This window comes from Coturnix japonica, chromosome 17 (genome assembly GCF_001577835.2).
Source record: "Coturnix japonica isolate 7356 chromosome 17, Coturnix japonica 2.1, whole genome shotgun sequence".
Classification (NCBI taxonomy): domain Eukaryota; kingdom Metazoa; phylum Chordata; class Aves; order Galliformes; family Phasianidae; genus Coturnix; species Coturnix japonica.
The window spans coordinates 8119197-8137273 of NC_029532.1; the positions used below are offsets into that span (position 1 = coordinate 8119197).

General features: G+C 50.3%; 1 protein-coding gene across 4 annotated transcripts in view; it reads right to left on the bottom strand.

The window, feature by feature from the left end:
• Nucleotides 1-10091: 10091 nt before the first annotated feature.
• The window catches only part of MAPKAP1 (MAPK associated protein 1), an 82886-nt gene continuing 74900 nt past the window's right edge, over nt 10092-18077 (bottom strand). For all 4 annotated transcript variants that reach the window (XM_015879414.1, XM_015879415.2, XM_015879413.2 and 1 more), the window contains 2 exons: nt 12158-12255; nt 10092-10690 (listed from right to left, as the gene is read on the bottom strand). In XM_015879414.1, coding sequence (XP_015734900.1) covers nt 10565-10690; nt 12158-12255 — 224 coding nt within the window. In that variant the 3' untranslated portion in view covers nt 10092-10564. The remainder of the gene's footprint in view (nt 10691-12157; nt 12256-18077) is intronic.

Consider the following 18077-nt stretch of genomic DNA (forward strand, 5'->3'; position numbering starts at 1 on the left):
TCCAAGTGTAGATTGAGCATTTGTTTAATTACGTGTAAGTAGCAATACATTCTGGCCATTATCTAAATCACTATTTTATTTCCTGGATGTGGTTTCATAATGCTGGGTTTGTGCTCCAGCCTCTGCATCATTAACAGAGAAGAGTTAATGAATATAAAAGCGTAAAGGCTAATTACACTTTAATTTACAATCATGGTCTCATTTTGGGACCACATGAAATCTGTTTTGAAAACAATTTAAAAAAAAACCAAAACATCCCTATGCAGGTCTGTGTGGAGAGCAGTGGGGTTTTGGCACACAGTGAGTGGTGCAGGGCCTGGAGCTGCGCTGTGCAGTGCTGGGGCTGCCCGGAGTGTGGGGCCAGGAGCTGCCGTGGGTGCAGGGAGGAGAGGAACGTAAAGCTGAGCCTGAGTGGAGAGCACGGTTCACCTGAAGGAGACAAAGATTTATAGGGCTGCAGATGTTGAAAGCAAAATTCAGCAGGATTGCTGACTCGAGCACTTTGCGATATTTACAATTACGGGAGATATAATGGCGTGCTTTGAGGGAGGGGGCTGCAGCAGAGGCAGGTATTGGAGCCCACGTATCGCCTGGTGACGGGGTCTGAAATTGAAGCTCACAGCAGAAGTGAAGGAGAGCAGCTCTGGGCTCTGGATCTGCTGTGACACCTACAGGGACTGCCCTTGTGCATGGTGTGCATGTGTGCACACGGGTGTGCACCCCCACTGCCACGGTGGTGCTGAACGAATATCTCTGTATTTCCTTCATTGCTCTGATTGACACAGAAACGAAATAAAAACGGAAGGAGCGGGGCCTGTTCCTGGTGCTGGGCTGGCTGCCTACAGCAGAAATAAATCTCCCTGAGAAAACCACTTTGCTCTCACAATTTCAGTCTAGCAGGGCACAGTGGCATCACTCACTTCTTGTTTTATTTAGCTGATAATCCTTTATTGGGCCGGCAGAGCTCTATGGAAGCACAGTGCTATTCCAGGGCTGTGGCAGTGATGCCCGTGGGCAGATCTGCACCGGGGCTGCACCACAGACAAGGGCAGGACGTGTTCTGCTGCTCCCAGGCAGTTCTGGAGGCGGTTCTGGGCCATCTCATCAGGGTTTTGAGGACTCGGCTCTCAGCGATGGCCCACAGGCTCTGCTAATGCCTCTCCTGGTGACGGACATGCTGAGCCCCGGACCGTGGGGCACCCTGCGGGGCCGTGAGCTGCCGAGCCCAGCGCCGGGCAGTCCCTGCCGCTCTCCCCCTTCTGGCACCAGAGCTGCGCGCAGCTGAAACCCTTCCGAGCCCTCAGACAGGTTTGTCATCCGCTTGTCACCGAGCAGCAAGGCCGTGTCACTAATGAACACATCCAGCGCTCTGAGTGCCTGCAGTCGCTAATTGAAAGCATTCACAATTGGGAATTAATGCGGGTTAGACGCACTCGCTGCACTAATAAAGATTTGCCTTTCACAAGCCTCGCTCTGCTGCGGGCGGTGCGGGGCGGTGCCGGGGAGCGGCACTGTTGGGCCGTGCGGTACCACGCAGCGCTCCGGGCCGAGTCCTGCACCGGGCGGAGCTGGTGCGCAGTGCACGGTGCGGCTGCAGCTGAGGTGGCTGCTCTGCACGGCGCAGACCTGCAGGCACACAGTAACCCCGGTAGCTGCAGATCTCCCATCACGCTGCTCTGGAACGGGGAGGTGTCCCATCTGCCGCCTCCCCCAGTCCTGCTGTTACCGGAGTTGGTTCCGTATTTACCTCGAATCAGGGATGGAAACGCTGACTGTCACCATTGGATGACGATGCCCCATTGACAGCCGCTTTCTGAGAGCTGTCAGTCAGTGTGCTCCTCATCCTTTCAATGTGTGCTCTATTGATATTACATACAGCTAATTTTTTAATCAGAACGTCATGTGCTATTAAATCAAACACCTAATGGTGCCACGCTCTGCTCCATGGGACCAGCAGCTCCAGGTGGGTGTCTGCAGTGAGACGGGTCCCAAGGATGTGGTGGCCACGTGTCCTTCGTGGTCAGGAGGTGCCCAGCAGGCAGTGTATGTGTGGGATGGGGATGCATCCCAGTTCCATGTGGGAGGACATGGCCATGGGGACACGGGGCTGGGGTGGTGGCATGGCCCTACTGCCACCTGCACTGGGTGAGGAGCAGGGCCAGGGCCCTTCACAGTTAACGGCTCGGTGGGGAAATGGGAATTTTCCTCCTGTACTGGATGCAGCCTCTGACCTGAAAACAACCAATCCAGCCTCTCCTGGACTTGGAGTACGAACAGGCGTGCAAATGCGAGATGACAGCCCATGGCACACCAATATGGTTACCAGCTGTCCGGCTGCCACAGGCTGCGCTGCCCCGGACACAGGTGCAGCCAGGGAGGGGACGCGGGTGGGGGCAGAGAGGAGTGGGTGGGGGCACACTGCCCATCGCTACTGCACCACCCCCACACCTCGAGGGGCGCCCAGCAGCCATGCCCCCGGCTGCACAGTGACCACATGAAAAGCTCTGATTCCAGACAGCAGCCACCATTTGTGCACCGCCCTTAAATCCTGGGCTAACTTCTTTCTCCTGGCTCTTCCTCTTGTCCCCTTGTAGCACCTCCCTGCAGGTCTCTGAGCTGTGGGAACTGTGGTGGAGGGGTGGTACCCCACTCTGGGGCTTTGCCATCTCTCTCCTCTTCAGATCAATCAACTCTTTGTAAATCTAAATTAATAAGGTTGCCTGGCTATAGACAGAGGAACACGTACTGTATCTTGTCTTTGTCGATCAATGCATTATATCATCCCATAAAACTGATTAAAAAGCAGAGCAGTTCATCTCGCCAGGTTCCACGTCTCAACATTATAAATTTCGTATTATGGTTAATGATTGTCAGTGCAGACGGAGTACATGCAAGCTGATCAGTATTGTAGTTTATAATTAATTATTGGAGTGTTGCTGCAGAGGACACCGAGGAGGGGCTGGCTGCTGATTAGCGATTTGTTCTCACACTGAAGGAGCAATGGGGATGGTGTGCCCCTGGCACTGCTGGCAGAGGGGTGGCTGCTGGCACACAGAGAGCACCAGCACCACTGATGCACACACGTGGTACTATGGCAAGGGAGGGATGGCTGTGGCACACACAGAGCCCATTCCCCAGCCCTGGGTGAGCGGTGCTGTGTTTGTGCCCGAGGCCCAAGGCTTTGCTCTGCAGCCCTGCAGCCCCACAGCCCCATCTCACCATTGTGCTCTCCCCACAGCTGGCACTGCTTTCTCATTCGGAGATCAGAACAGCAGAAATTCTGCAGGAGATGAAAAAAAAAAACCAACAACCAAAAGTTCCATTAAAGGCGAACTACCATTGGCAAGTGTGCGCTGTAATTGGATTAGGTCTTTATCAGATCTTCCCATTTGCGGAGGCGTGAGCAGTCCTGGGGCTGCGCAGAGTCAATCAGTGAGGCCGGGGGGGGCCGTCTGCTCCTCCGCAGGGGTGCCGGCTGATCGAGGGGATTTAGCTTTTATTGACTAATAATAATGTTTTACAAAGGGAGAAGCGGGGCCCTGCGCCAAAGGAAAGTGTCTGAGCTCGCAGAGCGACTGGCTCACAGCGGCGGTTTGTGTTTGTTTATTTTCCATTCCCGGGTTTATCACGGTGATGATTTCAATCCCCCAGCAGCGAAGCAATGAGAAGCACCAAAGTGGAATGCAAACGGCCACGTTTCCCCAGAAGATGTTTCTTCTGTGCGAGTGAAATGTTCAAACGGTGCAATGGGAGAGCAGAGCTCAGAAAGGGGCACCCACAGCCCATCCCCAGCCCTTCCTGCAGCCCCGTGTTTGGGAATGCAGTTAGAAGGATGTTAAAGCCAAGGACAAGATTTACGTGGGAACACAATATTTAAATATTTTATCTTTCAGGGACCCAGACGCCAAATAGTTGATGGTGTAGACAAACGGTATCATTTTAGGAAGAATTAGAGTTGAAATATTCCTTGTGTGTACCCGCTGGGTTAACACGAGGGTCAGTGAGGCAGCAGATCGTGGTAGTACTGCCCATGGGCTCCAATCGTGCCACCGCAGCCCTGTAGGCTGGGACGGGGACAGGGACTGTGCGCACACGGCTCCCACCGTCCTCCTGTTTTCTTGCGCTGCTGCGGTGAGTGGAGTCCCTGTTTCCTCCACGTGGAGCTGCCCCAGCTCCAGGCACGGGACTGGGATGGCCGGAACGGGGCCGGGTTGGGGTCAGGATGGGGCTGTGGCGGTGCGTGAAGCTTGCACGGTGCCGGAGGGCTGCGGGGAGCGGCCTCAAGGTGGCACGATGGGAATGGGAACCGCGCCGCAGAACAAAGGCGGCTGCGTGCAGCACAGCCTGCAGCTCATCCTGCAGCTCATCCTGCAGCTCACGCTGCTCCTCACCCCGCACTTCACCGAGCACCTCAACCCGCAGCTCACCCTGCAGCTCGCCCCGCAGCCCGGCCCAGCCCCAGCTCCTGCTCTGCTCAGGAACACGGCGCAGCGCTGACAACCAAACCCCGCCGTGTCCGGATGGTGCCATCGCTGATGTGCGGCACGGAAAGGAGCGCCCCGTCAATGAGCTGCCGGCTGCTTTCCTGCTGGCACCGGCGTTAGTCCCACGTCGGCCCTTCCCGTTCACACATCGGGGACGTGCTGGCGGTGGGGCCGTGGGCGCAGCCTCAGGCAGAGGTGGCTCAGCTGCTGGCGGAGCTCCTGACCTGTCTGTGCCGTGGCCACAAAGTTTTGCCCTTCTCGTTCAGTGCCATCCTGCGCCGTGCCAGCTGTGTGCCCGCTCCTGCAGGGGCCGTCCTGCAATTAGCGCCTGCTGGGGGAGCTGCTCAGTGCTGCTGCCTCGACATCGAGACCTAAATTTGCCGTAAAGCCAAATGGATACACACACCCACATTTCTGAGGCTTTTAGTTCAGCAACAAGTGAATCCATCAAAGCTCAGCACCTAATTTAATAGCAATAATGAAAGGTGTGCGTCACTATTAATTTAAGCACTCCAACATTAGCCTTGCACTTAGAAACCAGCAAGGCAGAGCTATTTACAAATGAATGTACCGGGGCAATAAATTGAAAGTACTGGTTTGACCTGTGGTGGCTGCTTTCTTCATTTATACACAGATACATTTCTATAGATGAATTTACTCCCATCTCTTTAGCAAGGCCTCCCTAATTAAGTTGAAGTGGCAGTGGAAGTGTGGCAGTAAGTGTGGAAAGAAGCGGCTAAAAATGTATTTAATTCATTATAAATAATCTTTGATACCAGAAGGTTGGATAAAGGTTTTCAGTATCAGAGCAGGCTGCCGAAGAGGCCAAGGAGATTGTTCATGAGCAGCAAAAGCATTTGCATCACTGGGTTTGACCTCCTCACACCAAGGGAAGGAGCTGCAGTTGGGAGGGGGGGCTGCTGGCACCAGAGCTGGCAGTGGGACCGGTGGGGGCTGCGGTGCTGGGGGGGCCGCAGTGCGGGGTGCCAACTCTGTGCTGCGTGTGCCCCCGGGATGATAACGTATGTTAAGAGGAAGGTGTATGTCACCCACATTAAAGGAGTTTAATGGGCTCGGAGTCACATTATTGTACCCTTGTAGAATACATTATCTGTCATGCTGCCTTTACAGGCTGTCACCTCGCAGAAAGGCTACAGTGTTCCTGGAAACCATTATCAGACTCTGACGATATGATCAAAATTGGAGCTCGCTGCACGGTGGGGGCCGCGGCGGCCGGGGCTCTGAGCAGCAGCACACTGCAGCAATGCGGGATGGGGCTGCCATGGCAGGTTGGGGTCTGGGACACGTCACCATGGGACCCCCGGACAGGGCAGCTGCTGTGTGCCCCGTGGGCAGAGCTCGGCTCCAAGACCTGGCTGGGACCTGCTGCCGTGCCCTGTGAGGCTCAGCTCCGCTCAGTGTAGCACCGACCTGAAAGCGGTGGGAAGTGGTGGGCATCAGCCTCTAAATACTGCTCTTCCTTTTCCCTGTCAGGTGAAATTAATAAAAAAGGAGCCTTCTTTTTTTGGAGTGTAATCTTCCGCCTGCGACAAGAAGACGCGTAAACTGATAAATTGCAGATTAAACGAGTGCCACACTGCGCTCCAGTCCCCGGCTGTTAATTCCCCTGTTGTGCAATTCCCCGCTTTCAGGGCCTGTCAATTCCACCTAATCGCAGGCGGCACTAAAACACCCTGCCCTGACAGCCCGGGCCGCCAGCCCCCCGCTCCTCACTCAGGTGGATTGCATGCATCACTTATGCACAAATCAGCACTATGCCAGCGGGGAGGAATTATGTCGGATGACAGCCCCGACACGCGGTGCAGATTGCAGAGCGCGTGGCCGCAGCCGCTGTGACAGATCGCGGCGCACGGCTGTGCTGGTGCGGGAGCGGCGCTGGGACACAACCGGCCCCTCTGTGCCGCACCGGGCTGCGATGCCGCAGCTGAGTGTAGGTCAGCAGGTGCGTCCATCCTGCTGCCTATGGGGCCGTCCTTCTGCTTGCAGGGCTGTCCTGGTGCACGGGGCAGAGCCCGCAGCGGGTGCAGGGGGTGGCGGGCCCTCCATGGCCGTGTGCTGGGGTTGGCCCCGTGTGCCCCACCACTCATCTGTGTGTTAGCGTTTATCTTGCCTCAGTCTGTGATCCTGAAAAGCTTAAATTGATGACAGCCTTGCAGTTGCTCATTAATAATTGCTTCATTACTGTATGCGATTGCATTCTCCTGACAATAATGGTGTTTGCTGGTGTATTTCTAATCACCTGGCATTTCAGTTCCCTCACCGAGCCCCAAACTCCTCGGTGTGAAGCTCCCTCATAGGCAGCACATCCCTGCCCAGTGGCAGCCACTCTCCCAAAGGGATTGGTGTCACTGCTCTGGAGTGGCCGCTGCCAACCTCATGCAGCTACTTCCCTCTGTGCACTGCGGGCATGAGGCCTCACCACAACAGGGCCAGGACCCCCACAATGCTCCCCACCCCAGCACTGCTCCTTGGGGTCCAGGGCAGCTCCCTGACCCCTTGGCTCACACTGGGCACTCCGGGCACCATTCTGTGCCGTGGCACAGTGGCACAGACTGACCCCACACTCCCACCCGGGGTGTTAAAAATCTGCTGTGACCTGTCAGAAAAATGAATAAATGAGCGCATTATTTTTTCATTTTGGAGCTCAGCATCTGTTTGTCTAATCAAGAAAGAGAACTGGGAAAGTCAACCAGGGCTGACGCACACATTTTATTTAACTTTTCCTCTGTCAAAGGAGTTTAAATGTGTAATGAACAGGCCATGGTGATTTGAAATATAATCCCATTACTCTGATGAGATTACCGAGGCTGTGAGAGTTCACAAATCATACTTAGGGTTTTTAGAGCCAACAACACCCCGCTGAGGTTTTTTTCTCTCCTTTGCATTGACACAGAGGTGCATAGTGCTGTGCAACCCCAGTGCATGGCCCTGCCTCACTGTACCCATTGCTGGCAGCAGTGCCAGCTGAGCTCTGAGCAGTGGGGCTGCAGTGCTGCCCCCCAAACCCCGTGACGCCGTCCCCGGCCTTGCCAATCCTTGCACCAGGGCACCAATGGCTGCCCTGGGACGTGATTTAAGGAGCATTAATTTTAGCAGCAGCGGCGCCCAACACCACGGCCGCGATGGCAGCCCGCTTCCGTGAAATTCATGGGCCCATTACAAACATGTCTCCATAAATAACTCCCCCCATTAATCTCAGGGCTGCACCCAGGGCGGCGCGATGGCTTCTGCCCATTTGTCCCTGGTGCTGGGTGGGAGCAACGCACTCCATGCACAGCCCAGCCCTGGACACACTGACAATGAGGGTCCTCCAGCCCGCAGAGATCTCTGCTCCATCTCTCATGGCAAACCCCACCAGAGCCCTCAGGGAGCCGCACACCTGCCTGGTGCACAGCGCTGCTGCTGTGTGGCCAGAGCAGCCCTGTGCCAACCATGGGTGTACGGTTCCCAGTGCACGACCCTTCTGTATCTGCAGAACTTAGGGCTCCTGGAACGGCTGGAAGGAAGGGCAGCTGAAGAGCCTTCCATTTTTATCTAATTTGAAAGTAGATACAGAAACGTATCATTCCCGTTTGAAATACAGGCTTAATTGGCTGCATTAGGTGAAGAGGCTTCTGGCATAAGGCAGATTTTGCACATGCATTATGTATCGCTTGAAGTAACCTCTGATCACGGCTGCTCAGCCCAGGGCTGTGCCAGCACAACACAGATGTTGCAGCACCGTGGCTTGAAAGCCACTCCATTCCTTTGCACATCTCCTGGAGCAGCACTCAGCCTCTGCAGGAGCCTCCCGGGGCCCCACACTGCTGCAGGTAGAGCTGCAGTGCGCAGGAGAGCAGGGCTTCACAGGAAGAGAAAATGTAGACAACCTCCAACAGAGACTGATGCACTTCAGGGAGAAGTATCCCTGCTCAGCAGCCAGCAGCCACCCTCTCTGCTGAAGCCCAGTAACTCGGCATGGAAGGAACAGCTTGCTTCCCTGACCCAGTTGAATGCCCATCTGAATCAATTAAATCTACAACTACCAGGAAGGACCGGCCAGGATGGCTCAGCGCTCAGCTGTGCACAGATTGCAGCCAGAAGCCTCGCTTTGACTCTTGCAGCAAGCACCAAGCAGAGGAAACGTGTTCTCCGCACCATGTGTTCTGATCTGGATTTGGAAGGAAAATACATTTCTTAAGTAAGTGGGATGGGGTGTCTCGGAGCAAAGCAGACTCGGCCCCGGCCCCCTTGAGCTGCTGCTTCCTGTGTGTACCCCAACCCCACCTGGTGCTTTGTGCTCAGGGGCTGGCAGTGCAGGTATGGAGCAGCACAGAGCAGCAGGAGCAGAACACCCACCTGCACTATGGCAGCACCCATTGCGGGGGCTTTTATTGTGACAGTCTTAAGGTTTCACTGAAAGGAAAATGCTGCACCGAGCAAATATCTCCCAAAAATGAATAAACGGGGCAACAGTGTTATGGACAAGAAAAGAAGCTGGAGACGGAGGTCGTTCCCAACACCAAAGTAGGGGACATTTTCAGTTAAAAAGAACTGAAACGGGGTGGCGAAAGCACATTCACATAACAACTTTAATGTTAAATAGTTCACAAAGCTGAATAAAGGAATAATTTACATTGCATTATTAGAAAGGTCTTCCTCCATTGCATCGGTGCTGCAATTGTGCATACAAAATACTTAAAAATGTAATATCACGCTATAAAATATGTTTCCTCTTGTTTGTGCTTTGCAAATAGGAACTGTGGAAGACTGCACACAGAGGTGGCATGGCCCCGGGGGGCGGTACTCGTGTGCTTCCAAAACTGAACCTTTTAAAGCAGAGAACTTAAATGTAACAGACAGCTGACACGGAGCCCTGCTGCCTTCCTGCCATCCATACGCTGCACATTAAGGCTCAGAGTGTTTTATGTACAGAACTAAGGTAGGACGCTGCTGGAGGTGCTGCTGGCACAGCTGGGAGGGCACACAGCCCCGTGTGGTTCCACACAGCTCCATACAGCCCCACACAGCTCCACGTTCCCACACAGCTCACACTGCTGGCCAGGCTCTGAGCAGCTCGCAGGGCTGGGGGTGCAGCTCGGTACAAACCCACGGCCTTAGCACAAGGCTCCAGCAACAGCAGCTTAGAGATTTGTGAAAGACACCTCTGGTGAGTGGAACCAAAATGCAGCTCTGGTTCCCTGAAATCCCATTCACGTGTTCCCTGATATGCTAAACACAGACAAGGCCAGCACAGTTACAAGTCCCAGTACAAAGCAGGTCTCTGTTTCTATTCCTAGAGAAGAACAGTAAGGAGGAGGGGCATCTCCAGCACCAGGTGCCAGCTGTGGCCTCAGCACTGGGCCGCGCTCTCCTTGGGCTGCAAGAAGCACCTTCCAAGGAGGGAGTGCAAAGCTGAGGAGCAGTTACAGGAACCTGTTTTGAAAAGAATGAAGCAAAAAAAGACCTGAGCTGCCTCAGCGCTCCCCCACCAGTCGCTCTGTGATGGCTGCTGCTCCTGGCTCACAGTTGCCTCCTGCATGTCAGCAACAGAAGCGTAACCATCTGGGACTGCAGCCTCCCCCCAAAAGAACTGTGCATCAGATGGACCTTGAAAAAGATTACATCTGTTTATTAATAGTAAAAATGGATACATTTGTCCTACATTTTGTTTTTAGAAATTTGATCATGTCACAAGCAATACCTGCGTGTACGTGGGTGTATTACAGATGTATATAATTTATTTTAACCAGGCTGTGAAATAATATGTAATCACATCTCTTCTTGTGATTGTACATAATACAGTAATTAAATGATGCCAGTCTACGTCATTCTCTTATTTCTAATCAAAGGAACCTGAAGCGTAACAGTCTTCTTTCCGGCTGATATGGCTCTTTATTTGTGTCACAGGGGAGACCTCCCTCACCAAGGAGGGATCACCTTGCAGCCGTGAGAGATGGGGTTGTGCCGATGTCCTCCCGGCCGCTCCTGCCCTCAGCAGTGGAGCAGCGCCGCTCTGCCCCGGCCACTGGCAGCCCCCGCTCTGAACACGGCGGTCAGGCTCTATTCGAGGCCCGGTGCTACTGCTGTCCTGACTTCTTCTCCTTCTGGAAGCTAAAGCTTGTTCTCCTGTTCAGTTTTCTTTGTTTCTGAGCAAAATATTCTGCTCTGGCTGTACTCGCTCGTGATTCCAGAATATAGTTAACCTGCAAGACACAAAAAGATTTCACTGCACTGGTGCTTCAGTGTGCAGCCCTGGGAGGGCATGGACACTCAACAGGGCAACAGGAAAAGGGCAAAACCATGGCAGAAGCAGCCCTCCATGTGGGCCATCCCCCGCTCTGCCCCTGTCCCCACGGACCGGAGGGGCTGAGCAGCTTTGTCCCCCAACGCAGCATGTCCTGCGGCCGCTGTGCTGCTCTGGTGTGGTAATGGACTTCAATAAAATATTTTATCAGCTTTAATAAAAATAATACCTCCATTATGATGTTTGCATACTCAGCTAATCTTAGAGTTTCCCCGTGTTTTGGCACATTTTACTTGATGAAAGCATTTTTAAATGATATTTAACAAGGCTGCTATTCCCTAAATTTATTGTCTCCAGTGCTTTGTGATAATCACATAGATAATTTTAATGGAAGGTTAATGCAAGAATCAAAAAGATAAAAATGCCCTTTGGTCCACCATTAGCTGGTTAATATGCTGTGGCTTAAAACTTGCACGATTTTATGCACTGTAGAGTGTTTCACTTTCATTGCATATTACGGCTTAAGGCGTAGAAATATAGGGAGTTTTCATGGTCAATAAAGCCTCAGTGTCTTGCACTTGATCATGTAAAAAGCCTAATTTGAAAAGTCTGATTCCTCTACATCTCTTAATGCTGACGGAACTGAAAATAAACTGGTAACTTACACACAAAACCAGGAAGAGTTTTGCATAAACAATCTGCAAGGTAAGACAAAAAGTACTGTTTGGTAACGTTTTTCCCCTGAATATTCTCATTACTCAGAGCAAAACTTTCTCCAGCCCTGTGTGAGCAGTATGGCTCTGCCAAGTGCTCTGGGGACTCCGCAGATGAAGTGGGAGCAGAAGAGGTTGCCTTGTTGGACTGAGAGCCAAGGAAGAAGGCAGCACGCACTTGGCTGCCAACAACAGCACTGCAGTGGGTCAGTCGTTCAGCAGTCCTTTGGACTTCACACAGCAAAGCAAACATAATGGCTGGATTCCTAAAATGACTATTCTTTTGATTTTGAATTGATATAAGATATTAGATCGCAGAAAATTAAGTCTAATCTTCTGATTTGTTTCAGGAATTAGACCAATATGTACATCAGAGAGCTGTGGGAAAAGCAGGCAATTCTGGGCAAGCACCCAGAGAAAAAGCAGTCCTTCTGTGGCACTCAGCACTGCCCCAACCCAGCTCTGCTCTGCTTGAGCCACACCGACACCAACACCTGTAACCCTGTGTGCTCCACGTGTGCCCCATGGCCCAGCAGTGTCAGTTCCTGACTAAAACCCAACCTGGGAGAGGAGCAGCCAACTGGGAGCTGAAGCACCCAAGTGCTCCACAGGTGCTATGCCGTGCCTGTATTTCAGATCCTCCTGAAGATTCCCATGTCTAACAAGTGGCACAACACTCAGAATTTTGGGTCACGTTAAAATTTAAAACTCACCTTCAGTACAATTTCATTGACAGTAGCAGCATCTGATTCAAAGTACAGGTGTTTGTAGTCGTGATTGCTTAGATATGTAAGTTTAAATATTGCATGACCTGCAAAGATAAGAAAAAAGGTTCAGAATATTTCTCTAAAGTTTTCTGCGGAGCCGTGTGCCTGACAGAAGCAAAACACAGATGGTGATCTTAGCATACCATCAGCACAACAGAAGGGAGCAATGAAATGCTGACAGGCTTCTCATGTCATTTCAATTTAAGGCAAGTGGTGGCTTACAGGAGCAGCTGAACTCTTCCAATAAAGTTCATTTTCCCATCACAACCCTGCTGCAGGAAATGCAAAGATCTATCAGACGGTGAGTTAGCTCACAGCCAGCCCACGGCCGGAGCACTTGCAGCACCGTGCTGCAGCAACTCACCTAGATTCATGGTGCAATTACCACATGTAGAAGTGTTATATTTAAGATAAAAGGCCAATTAATCTCAGGATTATCATAAAATCCCCTCCCCAAAATAACACCCAAACTTACTCTGTTGCTAAGGCAAAGGAAAACGTCACCATAAAATGCAAAGGTATGTAGCAATGGTACCAGGAAACCAGACACCTGCAAGCAGAACAATCTAACAACAAGCAGAACAACTAACTCAGAACTGCAGTTTTTATCTGTGCAGTGCCCTGGTGGTAACCTTCCCCACTGCTCAGACCCCAGCAGAGGGTGGTAGTGACTGCTGACCCCAACGTGATGGAGCTGAGGCTGCTACGGGCAGTGGTGCCAGAGCAGCTGCAGGGCTGAATGTGTGGTGCTGTGAGCAGGCTGGGTATGTGGTGCTGCTCAGGTGTGCTGCAGACGATGGGTGATGTGCTGACCGCCCACTCCTCAACCACACATCACCAGGAGGAGGTGGGACATGGAGCCATGGAGTGAGAGATTAATGCAAAAATTAATGGAGACCATAGCTTTCATCATGCCCAACAAAGGAACCCTCCCAGGATCCCCATCTTTCCTATAAAGCAGTGATTTACTTCTCCTTTCCAGCAGAAGCAGTTATGCAGCTGACAGAGGCAGAACACAGTTCATTTCTAACACTTGTTTTAGGATTGTATTGAGTCAGCTGTTTTAAAGACAATTAGAGCTACAGATGCCAATACCAATTCTGCCGCATCCCATGGCAGGAGGCAGAGCTCACCCTGCTGCTGTCCCTCCAGCAGTTGGAGCCTGAGCCAACGGCTGCCAGGGCAGCATCCCTGTGGAGCAGGATGAGCCCTGCACCCGGCAGGTGATGTAGTGGAAAGAGACTAAAAAGACTTTTCTTTAGAAACACCATTACAGTATTATGTTTATGTGCTCCCATGTCCACATCACACTATTTACAGCATGAAATATTAGTTCATTGAAATCGTAACTGGCACTTTGCTCTGCTACTGTTCCAGCCAGATGGAATTATGAATTGTGAGATTGATTTCCATTTCCAAGAGTGCTTAAATATGTGATGTACCACTTTCCAATAGAGCACCACCTCTGACAATACAGAGATCAATAGGAACTTCAATGGTTTTATATTTCCATACAAGAATATCTGGCAGCAAACAGCAGCAGCTGAAGTGGTTTCTACTGTACATGACGGCAGTTAAAACAAATGCAGATCTTGTACCAACAACGTCACCACAATGACTCCTGCATGAGCAATGTGCCCTCAGCCTGTGTCTGGAACGCGGCCGTTCAGCTCCAGCAGCTGTCTGTCACCAGGACCACAGACAGGTTACATGTCACCTGAGCTGGGCAGCTGAAGGCAAAAGGGGACCAAACAAGGACATTTTAATACCTTGCAATCAGATTTCCTTGGCTGCATGATGGAAAATATGGATTATTTTAAACTATATTTATCCACCAGAATATTCAAGGAAAGAAACTCAGGTTTTCAGGTGCTGCCAGGCACATGGCAGGAGCCCCAGAGGTGGCTGTACCAAGGACAGGCAGCCAGCAGCACAGCCATGGGCACCTCCACTGCTCAAGGCTGCACCCAATTTTCCTGACAGCAATCAGGGTGCTCATCCAACTGCCCCAGATTCAGCCATTTTGTGACAATATGAGGCCAGTGAGAAATTCTGCTGCAATCTGTATTCCAAACATTCAGGAATAGTTTGTCTTCTACCTCTTCTATCACCCCCAAACTCAGAGGGTGCCAAAAGCCCCTACCTGCTACTGCCAACCTTTCAAACAGTGTGCACTGAATTAAATCAGTAATTAGATGAAGGATAAAAAGAATATTAATGAATAGAACAGAACAGAAATCAAACATGGGGACATGCAAATTTATGTTAATTTTTCAATATACCTTGATGACTGTTTTGTCATTATGGGGCCATAAGGCATAAGTCAACAATTAAGAGTTATTAGTGGAATAAACAGGGAGAGAAAGACCTCTGTGAAGAAGAAAACGCTTAGTGTATGATTTGCCATGATGTCTGTTCTCACCATTCCAGAAATGGTGACCACAGCAGCACCAAGCCCCAAAATCCGACCAGCTCAGAAGGATTTGCAAGGACTTTAAAATGCACAGATAAATAGGCAAGGAATAATGAAAGCAAAATGTACGCAAGCAGTGTTTCCGAACAAAGCCAAGATTAGTTAAAACACCGCATGAAATGCTGCAACCCCCCTTCATCAGCTGCTGCTACATCTCATCTAAAAGCTTTCAGGAGGAACTCTGTTGTTTTAAATACACATTGCTGCCTCAAAAAACAATGCTGTGAGCCTGGAAAGTCCTACAAGAGTGCACATGTTGCACAGTCGTCAAAAGACCAGTCTTGGCATGGCTGAACAAGGAAACCTGCAGTTCTCTTGCAGGGGATGTCAGCTGCCCACAGCCACTGCAGGGCTGCTGGGACATGACGGAGATGCTGGGACATGGTGCAGCCCAGGCAGTGGTGGAGGCAGGCCTGGGGCTGGGCCTAATGGTGGGAGCCATGCTCAGCTGGGCTGAGAGTGTCCTCCACTGACAGTGACCGCAGTCACTATGTTTGAAACCCTGACCCCCCCACCACCAGTGGGAACAACGCCGAGCGCAGACCCTTCAGAACACTGCTTGGGTGGGAACAAACACCACCAATGTTCAGAGCAGGATGCTACAGCCCCACCTTCCCCCCATGAACACTTCCCACAGCTCAGGTCTTTATGTTCTGCTATGGGCTTCCTACAAAGCATGGCTATTAGTGGATGCCTTGTTTCCAGATGTCCACGAAGAGCCTACTTTTACGTCAAGTAACATCTGGATTTTTTTCCAAAGCCCTTTTTTTTCTTTTTCATTGAATTTTTACCAAAGGCAGAATAAAAACTTTTTGCAAGAATGCACTGGAAACCAGGGGGGGAACTCAGGGTAGCCCCAAATCTCTCATCAGCAACCTTGTTTTGGAAAAAAGATGATAAATAAATCAAAATGCACTAAGCAGTGTTTCCACATGGCAATTGCCTCCTTCATTGCGTCTGCACCTCATCAATCACGCTATTGTCTGCTTGAAAGGCGAGCCTTGTAAATGTCATATCCACTCAAGCCCAAGGAGAAGCGAATCAAAATGCAGCAAGGAGTTTTAATTGGATAGTGTAATTAAACTAAAAAACCCCAGCAGAATAGCTTTGACAGAATAGATGAAGACCCCTTTTAATAGGGCTACAAAACATATTTGTTAAAAGGATGAGGCAATGCACGCTCCTGATTGTGCTCCAGAGGACTCTGATGCAGGCTTCTCAGTAGCAGTGCTGCAGCCACGTGTGTGGGGCCAGGAGGGCCCTGTCCTGTCCTGCCCTGCTCTGCCTGCCCATCCTGCCCTGCTGTGCCTTCCCAGGCCAAGGGCTGCTAGGCTCCAACAGCTCTGGCCCTGGTCAGCCCCATGCTGGTCACAATGACCTGTGTGCAGTCCAGAGCTGTGACAGAGGTGGGAAGTGCAACGAGACCAAGAGCCATATGCACATCACCCTCTTCCCTCTGAGGCATTTTGTTGCTCTGCAAACCACATGTCTGCATACATTTGGCCTCACTTCTTTCTGATGCACACTTTGAGGTTTCTTTCACTCTGAGCCTGAAGTATTGGTAATATTTTCTCTGCTGAATCTATTTTTTACCCTTTGCACAGGATCTGTGATTAGGTTTCCATCATGTATGATTTTTCCTCTATTATTTCAGAGACTGCATTACTCACAGCAGGAGCATTAATATCAGGAACTACCACACAGTATTTTGTGCGCCATTTGCACAGTGCCTGGATAATTGCTGCCTCTTTGCTCTGGCCCCACTGCAGGGCCTCGAACAACCGTGCAACATCTTTATTGGAGCTCCCTGAGCAGCGGGAACCTGCTCCTCCCCAATGTGCTCTGTGCATTTTTAGTCCTTTCACAACCCCACAGTGAATTCATTAAATTAGTACTACCCAACACGCATAATCTGGAGGAACTTGATACTGAATTAAAACATCAAATACCTTTAGCTTTAAATGAAAACTACATAAAAGCATTTCAGCCATCACTTTGGCTATCACTTACAGCCAGTATGAATACTGCTAGAAAAGCTATTTTCGTGCAGATGTGGAATTCAATGGGAAAGACTGACTCGTGTAGCAACATCAATCAAAACGTCAGCTCTGCTGGCAGCTCTCGACAGCAAGGTGGGTTCAGAGGTCACGGGATAAAGAAAAAGCCAAGCTCTGGTTCAGCTCCAATATCTCCTCGCTGGAAGTCTTGCGATGGTGCCTGCCCCCTCTGTACAGGGCGGCTTTCATTAATCTTCTTGCCATCTTTTTTAACTAGTCATGCAGAACCGCTCGATAGCGAGACATATAATGGGGAGGCCCTGTGCCTATTACCAGGTTAACACTCTGTTAAGCCCCAGTGCAACAATGGAATAAGAATTTAAAGGAAATCTTAAGCTGCAGGGTGCAAAGAAGGCAATTAAATTACAAAGCGAAGTTACCGATGTACTCCGTGACCTACAGAACACCTTTGTTTAGACTACCTTCATATTAAGGCTGTTTTGACCAAGTACTTGAGACATATCTGCTTTCCTAAGAGGAAAAACATACAAAACAGAAGAAAAATGGTCACAGAGAACGTTTGTTCGGTGTTTCAAGTAAATTATCAAATAAATCCAATTTCTGCAGCTGTCATAAAACACATAATGGAGAAAAAAATATTTATTTTGGAAATGGTGAGTCTGCCCAAGTGGCTGGGGTCAATGCCATTGGATGGCCTACAGCCTGCACTGCCCCAGCACTGCCCTGGGCCCAGCAAGGCAGTGGTCACAGCACTGTGTGCAGGGTGCTGAGTAGCAAAGGCAGCAGCGGTTAGTGACACTGAAGTTTATCCTTTGTCCAAATAATGTAAGAGACATTAACAGAATCAGATTTCCTTTAAATTACACTATTGCAAAAGGATATAATTGTATTAAACGTATTACGTTGCTTCCTTAAGACTTTATATTATGTACACTTAATTGAGATACAAAGCTCTTTTCAGCTATAAAAATGACAACTACTTTATTAAGGCTTAAATCTTATTTCTCAATGATAGGATGCTTCCTTTTGAGATTCAAAACATTGAGAATCTCTCGTGATAATCAGACTGAACCTGATTTAAACGAGCAGTTTATACACAGTGTTTCCAGGTTCTAATGGCATTTGATCGAGCCAGCAGGGCCATTACCCCTTCTCTCTGTCTAAATTCAAGGAGTCTGATTTAATTTACAAATAAAAATTCAAATGCTAACCTGGGCTACTACAAGGGCAAACAAAAATCATCAGCCATTCCTGCCTCTGATACCCACACTAATGGCAAATTAGATACCAAAGCTTTCTGCTGTCATCTGCTGCTTCCACCGAGCACAGCTCTGAGTTCTGCTAACTTACAGGAAAGGGAAGCTCTGCTCCTACC